General features: G+C 43.3%; 1 protein-coding gene across 1 annotated transcript; it reads left to right on the plus strand.

Moving 5' to 3' along the window:
• The first annotated feature begins 1,303 nt into the window (after positions 1 to 1,303).
• sgpp2 (sphingosine-1-phosphate phosphatase 2) lies at positions 1,304 to 12,991 on the plus strand. Its single transcript, XM_023428373.2, has 5 exons — positions 1,304 to 1,625; positions 3,078 to 3,239; positions 8,981 to 9,160; positions 11,288 to 11,377; positions 12,211 to 12,991. The coding sequence occupies exons 1-5, from the start codon at positions 1,425 to 1,427 to the stop codon at positions 12,754 to 12,756; spliced, it is 1,179 nt and encodes a 392-aa protein (XP_023284141.1). The 5' UTR covers positions 1,304 to 1,424; the 3' UTR covers positions 12,757 to 12,991.
• Positions 12,992 to 13,140: the final 149 nt, after the last annotated feature.

Here is a 13,140-nt window from a genome sequence, read left to right on the forward strand (position 1 = left end):
TTATGGGTTTTTACAGTGGCGACCAAACTGTCATGAATGAACATATTAGTGCTGATTGAATTCTTTTATAATAGGTCCCGGGCAATTGGTCATTTCTGGGTCTGTGATCTCAAGAGCAGCACAAAGAGAATTAAACCTGGTGTCCGGCTGAGGTGGATGCTGCAGATTCATCATCTACAATATCAAATGAGTGGTCCTGAAGTTAGAAGTTGATACTGGCTAAGGGCATTGTTTCTGCTATAGACATAACAGGTGACAAATTAAAGGACTAACCAACATAAAGTGTCTTAGTGGAGGGATGAACATTATTCTTCCTAAGCATATTCCCTCAGTTGGTGTTTTGATGATGGTGGTGGAGGAGGATTTTTTTTCCTGTGTTATTTCTATTTAAGTTATTTCTCTTATAAAGGTCCTTCATTAAGGTTTTGTTTTTCCGGCCTGAACAAAGAGCGATTTTGGCAAATATTGAGAAACATTTTCATAGCAGGAAAGAAATTATTGTACATTAACATTACCATTAACATTATCACGTGAGAGTCCCCTCAGGCACAGATAACACCCCACAGATCAGTGTGTAGGCGTGAATTAGCGCCGATAACTAACTGTCTATATTACATTTCATTCTAAAGCACTCATACATTAACTGACTCTTCTTTTTACCTGCAGCCAGAATGAAAAGTGATTAAAAGAAAACTTCAAGACAAAAAAAAAAAAAGCTACAGGCTGTTTTAAGTTGTTCATCTTTCAAACAAGGATAAAGAGTGATGAGCCTACGCCCATCTGCTGGGTGTAGGCCGGTATGGCTCAGGATCAGAGGGCTGTGAGATAAAGATGCAAATGATTAATGAAAAGGGAGATTTGTGCTTTGTGCCCCAAATGTAAAAGCTGTGCTCTAAACTCTTATTTGGCTCTAAACTGTCCTTTATTATTTTCATATGAGCAGCACAACTAACTCCCGTATCAGCCTGGTTTTGTACTGAACTACCAATTTTACTTTTCCCTTATATCACCTTATTGCCTTACTTTATTTTTCTTCTTTTTTTAAATTTTTATTACCTTATTGTTCTCAGCAATGTAAAGAGACAAGGTCCACGGAGACCTGCTGGCAGATATATGCAATAAATCTTCCTTCCGCTTGCTATACATAGTCTGTGAGAACACCTGAACCAACCCACAATAAAGGTCGGGACTATATTCTACTTCTTAAACCTACCGGGTCTGCCCCCCTTTTAGCCCCGCCCCGCCCCGCACGTGCACCTGTAGCGCACAGCTGCCGCACCTGTACGCAAGCTCCGTGTGCACCCCGCCCCTCCCGGGATGCGCCCTGTCTGGGCAGATGTGACCTCCTGTTTCCCATTACCTCCCCTTGCTAAAGAAAATTCCGCATCACCTCGCTCCCGGACCGTCTGTCTGTGTCGTCGGACATGCTGGAGCTTCTGGCTTACCTCCATGACCCGGAGCTCGTGGCCCGGTTCCAGAGACGATGCGGACTCTTCCTGGTAGAAGCCGCGCCTCTCAGCGCTCCGGCAGAAACCGAGAGACCACGTGGGCAGCTGAGGGCACGATGGGACCACCAGGACAAGAATTCAAACTATAAATTCAAGGAGAATGGATGTGCAGCTGGTGTAAGTCATTCACTGCCAAAAACAAAACAAAACAAAAAAGGATGAAAACATCATTTTAGTAGAAAATAGAAAACCTCTCTGTTCACTAGAGAGACGAAGCCACTTTGAATTTGATCATCACAACATTTAAGATTAATTCAGAAGGAATACATGGATGGTGTTTTAGCACTGGAGCTCTAGTTTGCTTTTATTGTAGGACACTGCCATTGAATACATGGAAAATAGGAAGAAAGAGTTAAACACACACACACACACACACTCAAACAGAGCTGCTATAAAACAGTTCACTAAAACAAACATTTAGAGTTTTATTTAGAGACTGTGCAAACCAAAGCGTGACTGGCTTTTCTCGTTTGTCTGGGTGTCTCCGTCAGGTCCAGACCAGCCGTGTGGGATGTTGACATTCCTCTGTCTCTCTTTTCATGGGCAAACAATTTATTTAGGCTGTTAAAGTTCAAAAATGCAAGTCAAGTAACTTTCTGGTTTCGGCTGAGCACCTACAGGACGGTGGGGAGCAGGGACGGTGTTATGGGAGATAGGAGCTGTAATATATCCTAACATGTTAGGGACAAACGGTTTAAGCTTGAGCTGAACGGTCATCAGTTCTCGAGGTGTAGGGTTTGAAAGAAGTGAGCATTTACATGGGGATTATAGTGGGTTTTTTTGTTGCTGTTGTTTCTTTGTTTTGGAGCTTGACCTATATTAGAGAATAACAGACAGGATATCGCTGCCTCTGCTGCAGAGGCTTTAATCTCTAAATTAAATTTGAGATTAAATCAGTCTGTCTCTGTCTCTTGTGAGTCGACTAACTTTATTGAAGTGCAGCATTGAACCGTCTCAGTGCTCCTTAAAGTGGAATCAGAAGACGATGGCCGCTGTAGCACTAGCCTGTGTTTCGTATTAACGTGTGTGCTTTCTTAATCTAACAGATTTTGACTTGGTGCTGTTATAACTCATGAATTTAAGTTTTTATAAAGATACAGTTCTTGTTGTTTAAACATTTTGACACAAACTTTTTTAATTTTTTCTTTTCCTCACCCCCAATCCAGAACATAGCGCATACATAAAGCAATAGGGTGAGCGACATCTCCATATAATATATACCTATACACAACCATACATACACAAATGCTCCTACATATACACACCTATGTAAATATATATGTAAACAAACAAAAAATTAATGAAATAAATAAATGAATTCAATAAATAAAAGGCTAATATTTCATTTTATGTTCGTTTTATGTGTATTACTTATATCATCTTCTCAAACAAGATCCGTCTGATGAACTCAAATGTAAAGAAGCTGCAAATAAAAATAGGGTGTGAGTGCACTCTTTGGCTGGGAGATCTAATCTGTAATCTAAATCTGGTTTCATTCCTTCCAGGAGCCATCTTTAGGCACCTGGTTCTGTCATGTGTAGCTCAGTGACAGGTGTTTATTCTCTGCAGGGCCGCAGCAGGCCTCAGTATGAGGTGAGGAACTGGCTGCTGCACTTCCTCTTCCTGATCTCGTCAGGCCTGGGTCACGAAATCTGCTACATCACCTGCCTGCCCTGCATACACTGGAACCTGGACCCGTTCCTGTGCCGACGCCTCGTCAACATGTGGACTGTAAGCTAGAGCGACAATCTGTGTGTGTGTGTGTGTGTGTGTGTGTGTGTGTGTGTGTGTGTGTGTGTACACATGTCAGTCAGACCACCTTAGTGTGCTAAAAAGTCTCCATCACAATGCCATCTCTCTTCTCTCTGCTGTTCTCTCTCCCTCTCTTCACCTTTCAACCTCCCTTTCATCCTTCTCCCCCTCCACTATGGCCTGTCTTTGACACCACCATGCCCATATATCCCCAGGCTTTTGGGGTGGGGTTGGGGGGGCACTGTGGCCCAGTCTGACCGGGGCCCCTGAAATGGTTTGAGGCCACACGTGAGGAGACATCAGTTGAAAAAGATGACCAGCATCTCGCCTTTAGATGTTTATCCTGACAGAATCCAGCACATTACAACGAGAGACGCCTCAAAACATGTCAGATGTGATCCCATGGAGGAGAATATCTGACACTTGTAGAGACACCGACAGACACAGACAGCCATACACCCTCACTCCTACAGAGTGTGTGATGGGGAAGTGTGTTTTTCTGCCCTTTGTGTCCCTGCCCTGAGCGCTTGGTGGGCGCCCTGTGTCTGAACCCCTTGTTTGGCCCCCCAGGGAAAGAAATCCCATTCTTCTGGCATCCCCGCTGCACCAGGCCCCTGTGTGAACTCCTGTCAAACACACATAAACACCAACACACACACATGCTCGCGCTCCCCACCTCCCCCTGATAAACACACTCGTTGCCCTCCCTCTAGTTAGACATTACCAGCTTTACTCTGTGTTCTCCTCCCCCTAGTCTACCAGCAGAGTGTTTTATTGGCCTCATCAGCGCTCTGAGCTTTCTCTCTCTGGACCGACCATTTGGTCTGTCAGCCCTCAGGGCGCATCACCCCTCACTTCGAACTTCTAACAGCACCCTGCCATTGTGCTGGTGAAGTTATCTAAGGTTCACAGAGGCCTGTGCACTCCCTCTCTCCTCCACTCTGTCACTCTCTAACACACACAACACACACATAAAACTGGCAACTCCTCGCCGACGCCAACGACTGAAGTGCATCCATGCAAATTAAGACTTGGGTGCACGAGCAAACACATTACAGGCCCATGAATGACACACACACACACACACACACACACACACACACACACACACACACACACACACACACACACACACACCCACACATTACGCACACATGCCCCCTTGTGTCCTTCACTACTCCCTGTTTTCTTTATTGCAGGGTGACTTTGGTTGACTTAGAAAACAATGACTGTCATTAACCATATGGTCATGAATTACATAGTAGTGTTGTATGGTATTATTATAGTGTTGTATTATGCAAATCATACACCTACTGCTGTTTGGAATATCAAAAATCTCAAGTTGTACTTATACATACTGACACGAAGGGCAAACACTGAGTGAAAGTAGGTTTAGAAAGAGGCATGTAGAGCTTCTGCCGCTCTCGGGAACGTTGGTGTGTTGTCCTCATTTGTATGCAGTAATGATGACAGAGGAGGGTCACAGTCAATGACAAAAAGTCACTTTATTCTCAGAGGACAAAACTTTTTCAGCTGCACGGCCTCCGTCAGCCATCAGTGATGAAGGCTGGACATCAGAAAATGTCGCAATGTAGGAATAAAAGGACTTCTATTCAGTGTAACACTGTCCTGCCACCATCACAAAGAAACTGTGATCAACGGACGTTTTTACCAGCATAATGACTATATTTTTTTCTGCTGCAACTTAAAAAGTGTTTGAAAATAACAAGAACAAAAAAAATCTCATTATTAACAAATCAAGACCTATAAATAAAAAAATAACTACAATAAAAATGTAACTTACTTTTAGCCCCAGTAGCAGGTGGCTCTGCTCAGTTGGTCCTGACTGAAGTAGCAGTAAAGACATTCATGTTCCCCAGAGGATGAATCCTAGTGACTTTGGTGATCCCACGACTTCTACCTGTAGCACCACAAGAGAATCAATATTTTTAGTCTTTGAGTGACATGTCTCAACATCTACTGAACTGTTTGCCAGGAAATATTCATGTTCCCCTCAGGATGAACTGTAATAACTTTAATCTCTTAATCTTTTTATCTAACACCATCATCAGGTCAAGTTTCTAATATGTTCAATACCTGTTGTTATGACAAAATACCTGCAAATGCATATCCCATACTCCGCACTAAGTGTATACGGTATAAGCTTTATAGTGAACTGTTTTTGCAGTTACTAAACAATACACCACAAGGTGGGTGAATTATTCTATCAATGGAAAAATGGAGGCACACACAGCAAAAAAAAACAAACTGTGCAAAACAGCAGCATTCTGGGTAAAATACAAGTTTGTTAAAGAAACACCAGAGAACTGTTAAGGTGGTGAACAGGTCAGCGATGTCTGAGCTCAACTTTAAAACTGGACCCAGAAGAACAACAGATTCTGCCGCCTCATTAAGTCTCTGTAATTTGCAGTAACCATGCTGTGGGGATTCTGCATATTGGCTCTGCGGTCATATTGCGGTGGAAGTCTTACATATCTGCAGAAAATACTTCTCGGTTTAAGAGAGCGCGTAGCAGCATTACTCCCAGAATGCCTATTGATCAAATAAAGCTCAATTCTTCGCTGCAGAGGACCTCTGCAGTTCTAAACTGAAACTTCTAATGGCTTTGCAGTTAAAATCTTTATTACACTGAAATGTGTTTTTTCTCAAATATGCTCATTTTGCGTGCACGGATAATTTTTATAATCACTGAGGATTTACTCTAAGAGTGCAATTTCCTATCACCGGTGTTGGAGGGTGGCTTTCCAAAAGCATAAGCTTATTTTGCAGTGTGTTTGTTGGTGGTCACTGGGCTGCTGGGATGCAACAGAAAAATATGACCTAGAAACCAAACCTGCTATTAATCATGTCACAGTAGAACAAAACAAACATCTTGTGTGTTTTCTCCATTCAAACAGTGACCTGTGCAAGAGCTCCCTCTTCCCTACGCACATACAAACACACACAGTCTCACACACTTCACTCACTCTGAGCCACATGTTGACAGATCAAGGTCCAAAGCTTCCCTGGCCTCAATCAATACACTCATTCACGAGAAAACACGCACACTCCCAGTGCTACTATCTCTGTGTGTGTGTGTGTGTCTTGACCTGTCTTTAACTCTTCCCTTAATGTGACCAGACTGTCCCTGGGTCAGTCCTTTGATGATTCGTACAAAGCCACCAATGAAACAGTGGCGTGATGGCTTTACTGGAGGCAGCTGAATATGATGTTTGTGTTGATGGTGCGTGCAGGCGTCGAGTGGGGGGTGGAGTGGGGGTGTAGCATCGTATCATTCAAGCTAGTAGGCAGATTCATTGTGTGAAGGCAGAGGGAAAAGGGGGGGGGTCACAGTGGATCATGTGTACACTGTATGGCTTGTTGTATGAATACACAGTCATGGTGAATGAATGGGATCAGACATACTAAATGGGTTTACCATTGTCAGTCCTTTGTTTTTTGTCCACGTCATGATACCGATTATTGTGTCTGGGCACGTGTGTGTACAGTGTAGGTAGATGCTAATGTTGGAATAATAACATTTATGTTCAACCATAACCAGAGAGAATGAAAAGAAAGATTTAGCTTTTGGACAGAACAAGACATTATTGTAAGAGGGGTTTATCTCATTACGTCCCTTATTTCTGCTCATATCTCAACCTACAGTGGCCAAAATCATTCAGCGGAATGCTAACATCAGCATGCTAACATGCTCATAATGGTAGCATAACTGGGTCCTGTAACTACTTCCTGAATAGCAACAGGTTGTCTACAGGTTGTCACTGTTGAAAAAAGGTGGACAGATAACCTGCTATCTTTCAGGAAGTAGTTACAGCACTAAATTCCCCCTTAAAACATACATTTCTAGCCAACCTATCAACACGGCGAAACTAGAAAATGTCCTAATTGACAATAGGGTAAATGTACTAACATGCTAACACTAAGATGGTAAATATTTCCTCTAAACATTAGCACGTTTGCATCGTCATTGTGAGCATGTTAGCATTCTGACATTAGCATTTAGCATTTGCCTAACTACAGCCTCCTCATGTTGCTAACATGAATCAACGACTCCTGTCTTATTATGTTTTTGTTTGTGTACAGATCAAACCAACAAGAAACAATGTATTTGTGATATGTAGAGGGACTTTAAGGAGGCCAAGCTAGCCCCTTCCCCTTGCTCCTGCTCCCATCTTTATGTTAACTTAAGCTAATCATATCCTGACTCTAGCTCCTCACCTTTCACAGACATGACAGTATTTTCTCACCTCACTCACTTAACAAGCAAGCTTAATTCCTTTAAGGGAAATCTTAATGCTACAACATACAGTATTTTAGACAACTTCATGGCAACAGATAAGTGAAGGCCCCTATTTTAAACATGACACTGCCCCTGTGCACAAAGCCAGGTCAGTAAGAACTGTGCAAAGCCCTGACCTCAACTCCATCAGACACCTTTGTGATGAACTGTGAGTCCGGTCTTTTCACCCAGCATCAGTGCTGGACCTCACTAATGCTCCTGTGGCTGAGTGGAAGCAGATCTGTGCAGCCACTTTCCTTATTCTTGTCCAATCTCTGCTTCGGGAAATCTTTTAGAGGTTATAGCAGACTATTAATTCCCCTGGATATGGAATGAGAATAAGAGAGAGTAATGGTCTGGCGTCTGCATATCTTTGGCCGTTTTGAGTTTGATTTCCATCTCTTCCAATTCCTATCTGCTTTCCTCTGTCTCTACAAGTTTGCTGCACCAACAGCAGGTCAGGAGACGTACTTTTATATCTCATTTGCCATGGTAACAAGCGTTTTCTGATTACAGTGTCAGTACAGATGGTAATAACAACCTCTCTATTCTCTCCCTTAAACACACACATTAGTGTCGTGCTCCCTCTGTGTGCGCTGCCTCCCTGCTCCTCGCTAAGACAGCCATTCATTAAATATACAAGGCAGAGCTTTAAATAAACCTGGAGCTGGAGCAGGCTGCCCCTCCGAGGGCCACTGGGGAGCTCATGAAAGAGAATAGGCAGCACATTTGGCAAGACACACACACACACACACACACCACTACCTACACACCACCACACACACCTTGCACTGACTGTGTCATTGTGTCAAAAGCCCTCTGTCTCACTCCCCCAGCTGAAGACACTGTGTCAGCAAACCCTGCCCTCTTCAATTCCCAGTTTCTTACAATAGATTTTGTTACCGTAACGACTGCAGCATCTGCACTTTATTCCAGGGTGGGTCTCCATCCCTTGTACAGTTTTGTCTTCCTCTCCTCCTTTCTTTCTTTATTTTTCTTTTACCCTTTAAGTTGGGAGTGTGATTACTTATTTATGAGAGAGTGTGGTTAGTTTTAGAGCATAGCCTAATCAAGATTTTACTTCCTCTTCTCATTATTTTATCATCACCTTCCTCCAGCTCTAATTTCTTTGCTTTTGTTGCCAGCACACTGCAGCACTTGAGTCTTCTCTGGTATTTAATCATAATTACACTGTTAAATAAGCTTACCTGCACAAAGAAGAAACCACAACGGCTCCTTTTAAGCACAAGCTTATTTCAGTTTTTTTTTCCTTTCAAAATAATTCATGCAAATGTGTGAAATCATTGATAAAACTTTAAAAACATTAAAAAAATAATAGAATAAAAATAGCAACTGAATGTAAGAGATATTTGGTGGGAACCTGCTTCTAAGAGACACGTACTCTTACCTTCTCTCCAAGGTGGTGATGTATGTCGGCCAGGTGATGAAGGACGTGCTGAAGCTGCCTCGCCCTCTCTCACCCCCTGTGGTGAAGCTGGAGACACGTGTCGACGCCGAATACGGGCTGCCCTCGACTCACGCCATGGCTGCCACCGCTATCTCCTTCACCTTTTTACTAAGCGCCCCCTCGAGGATACAGGTGAGCACCGCTGAGCGCTGTGATACCTGATAGCACAAAAGAATTAATCAGACTCAACTTTTATTCTAATCTCAACCTTGACTTTTTAATATTTATTGTTTTTTAGTGAAATAAAAAAAAAAGAAGTATCGGATAGTTTGCACATTCATGTTCCCCTCGGGATGATCCCTTGACCTCTCATGTAGTAAAATAATCTGGTCAAAATATTCCTTTCCCCAATACTTTGGTTTACTATGGATTTAATGCTAATTAGCAAGTATAAGCATGCTAACATGTAAAATTATGCTGGTAAACATTTAACCTGCTAAATATCAGCATGTTAGCATGTGTTATCTGATATTAGCATTTAGCTCAAAGCAGTGCAGTGCTTAAATATAGCTTCGCAGAGATGCTAGCATGTGTCACGAAAGGTCAAAAATGAACCTCCACGCTCACCTTGTTGCATTATTTATTATATTTTCTCTTACTGTTAAAATCTAAATACGTTAGCTCTCCCTGTGACTGATTTGTCATGATTTTATTCATCAATAACAATGGAAGATCTGGTGTTTCAATGCACAGAAACCTGACGTGTAACATGCTGCAACATCAGTCTGAGAGAGGTGCTGATAACTATCACAGTAAAACCATTTCCTGATTGGTAACTGTGATATTATTACTGAAACTGCACTGCTCATCACAATGAAAAATGATATTACCACCATAACTGACTGCAGATGATCACCTCATTAGAGCGGGGAAGCGTAGGCTAAGTGAGTGTTGAACTGTAGTTCTGACACTAGGTATCTCATCAGTTGTGAGTGTTATGGATTCCTTTAAGATTAACAAGGCACCAACCAGTAAGTGTTGAATTAGTCACTCCAGATGAGCAGCCGCTCTCAAGTCAAAGAGTTGAATGAGGTGAAATTTGAGGCACTGGGAGCCTGTGGATGGCGGCGTGCTCGAGTGGGATGAAGGGAGTGGCCCCGCTGTCCATCAGTGCGTCCTGACTGAGCTGTTGGACAATGGGCAGGGAGGGGCGGGGCCAGCAGTCACCATCAGTCACCATCAGCCACACCCATCGAGCTGCTGTTTGGTCTTCTGATGGACTCGACTGAGTCAATGACTGTCAGTCCACGTCTCTGCCTCCCTCCTCCCTCCTCCTCCTCCTCTCCCACTCTGCTGCCAAGTCAATAAAACACTCAGTGGCTCAATCATAGGCTGTCTTAATCGAGCACTGTGTTTTAATGAAGAACTCCGTCAGTAGTTTACAGTCTCTACAGCTGTCGGACTGATTTGTGGTCAGATCACGTCAGCGGCTAGCTAGTCGCTCTCATGGTCAGAGAAATCATCACAGCAGCTCGGAAACACCCATGTACAGTAGAGCACTTAACTGTGGCCTGAAATTCCTCAAGGCTTTCCCCCCTGAAAGAAAAGAGCGTGCAGAGCTATAAATGAGTATCAGGCTGTCGCAGAGGCTCCTGAATAGCCACAAGGCCTCAGGGCAGCTCGGCCTGTTCCCAGAGCAGGTCAGAGGTCATGACAGTCAATCACAGAGTGACCCCCTCCTGTCCCTGGCATCCTTTGTGGCCATTCATAAAAAACCTCTCTTCATGAACTACCAGTGAATAGGCTTCCAGCTGCAAAAGACAGGAAAAGACACAGGAAAAAAGGGGCAGAGAGAGAGAGAGGAGGAGAGGAGGGGAGCACAGGAGGGGAGGGTGGAGGAGGTGAATGAATACACAAGGCCTCTCTTCTCACTGTTATTGAAATGGAGGGGGGAACAAAAACCTGCCGCCATAGGTAAAGGAGGGAGGGGAGAGAGGATGGAGACAGTGGAGGAATAAAGGAGCAAGTGACTTGATGACGGGCAGTACGTCAACCAGGCAGAGAGGACAAAGAGGAGTTACACGTCAACGTTGAGGAGATTGACAAACGGATGACTTGATCACAAACTGAGAGGAAAGGGGTTTTTTTGTTTTGTTTTGTTTTTTTTTTTTAAATGGAGGATGAAAACTGTTTGTGTCTGCTCGGAGGAATGTGAAGAATTTCAGACAACATTATACTTTCATAGATTTAATCTTTTATCTGATCAGGAAGTGGTGTTTGATGATTGTGTGTGTATGTGTACGTGTTTCCGTCACACAGTTCCAGTTCGAGGTGGGTCTACTGATCGCGGTGACGCTGTCGTCCTTGGTGTGTCTGAGCCGTCTCTACACTGGCATGCACTCAGTTTTGGTGAGCTACAACACCCCCACCACCAACCTCACCCCCTCACCCCACCTACTCATGCACACGTTCTACAGCATAAAACATTCAAGCTCGTTGCACTATTCATTATTCATATCTGTGTCTGGTTAAACTGTCTCGCTGGGGCTTTGATCCAAGACTTTTAAATGTTGCCTTCTTTTCATTTTAAAATCTTGACACCACAATATTAAGTAACAGTTATTTTAATCAGTTATATTTAAATACACAGTTGACATTTGTCAGGGTGGCCTAGGAGTAATGATTTTTGCTAAATATACAAAAATAGTAATGTGTTTAAAGCAATAGTCTGCAGCTGGTTAGCTTAGCTTAGCATAGGGGAAACGGCTAGACTATCCACCTACAAGCACCTCTAACGCTCATCAATTAACATGCATAATCCATAAAAATGACAAACCAGTGGAAAAAATAAATGTAAAAACAAAAAGGGGCGTGGTTTGACAGGGTGTGTAGGACCATGACAACAAGTTTGGGAAGTTACTGCACCCCCAAACACCACAAACTGTCTTTTTTACACCCATTTTTCTTTTACAGATTAAACAAATAGGATATAAGGTGTTAATTAATGAGTTTAAAAAGGTGTTGCTAGGCAGATTTTGTTGTCTTCTGACAGAGCCAAGCTAGCTGTTACCCCTGTTTCCAGGTTAACTAAGCTTAGTGTAGATATGTATTTAATATTTAATTTATATTTAACGGACAGACATGGGAGTAGCATCAATCTTCACATCTGAAAACAAATATGCAAATGTTGAGCTGTAGCTTTAAGTGTTGATGGTAAAACACTGTCATTATTCTGCTTTCAGGATGTGATCAGTGGCGCTTTAATCTCCGCCGTCCTCCTCTTCCTCACCTATCCTTACTGGGAGACCTTCGACCACTTCCAGCTCACCAGCCACATCTCCCCGGTCGTGGCGTTGGCGCTGCCCCTCTTCCTCAGCTACACGTACCCAGAGCTGGACCATTACAGCACCACGCGGGGAGACACCACCACCATTCTCGGGGTAGGGGCCGGATGCTCCGTGGGGTACTGGGTGAACGAGCAGCTCGGGCAGACTTTTGAGCCCCAGGGCGCGTTACCTGTACCTCTACCCACACTGACGGCTAATGCACTGGCAGCAGGCGTGGCCCGCTTCCTGTTGGGAGTTACAGCATTAGTGGCAACTCGACAGATAGTGAAAACAGCGAGTCTGCAGGTGTTATATTCCTGGTACAGAGTGCCAAAAAGCGACACGACTGCCCGGAGGAGGAGAGAAATTGAAGTGCCATATAAGTTTGCCACATACACATCGGTCGGACTTGTTAATTCTATATTGGTCAATAGAGTCTTCATTCTACTGGGGCTGCTATGACCTGATGAAGACTGATGAGTAATGATCTGAATTTGCAATGACAATAATGTACCTCATATTTATTTCAATGTGTACCAAATGATCTTTGTTTTTTTTTTATATGTTAACAACTTCAGAAACAAGGAGCTCTCACTGGGAATGATTCACAAGAGCGAGCTTGTGACTGACCTGTAACTGAGTCGAATAGAAAATAAAATGTTTTGCTCACGTAGCAATAAAGTTTGTTTTTTTATGACTTCATTCTCAGTTGGATCAGTATTTGAATGGTGCATCACTCTCTCACTGCAGCGTTGTGTATTTCAGGACGAACACGTGCCGGAAAAATTTCCATAACCGAGTTCGCTGTCAGACGAGACGAGCTCAAACCAGTCAGCAAAGTCAGAT

Source organism: Seriola lalandi, unplaced genomic scaffold (assembly GCF_002814215.2).
Source record: "Seriola lalandi dorsalis isolate HSWRI2012SDOR001 ecotype SW California unplaced genomic scaffold, Sedor1 jcf7180002054874, whole genome shotgun sequence".
Lineage (NCBI taxonomy): Eukaryota > Metazoa > Chordata > Actinopteri > Carangiformes > Carangidae > Seriola > Seriola lalandi.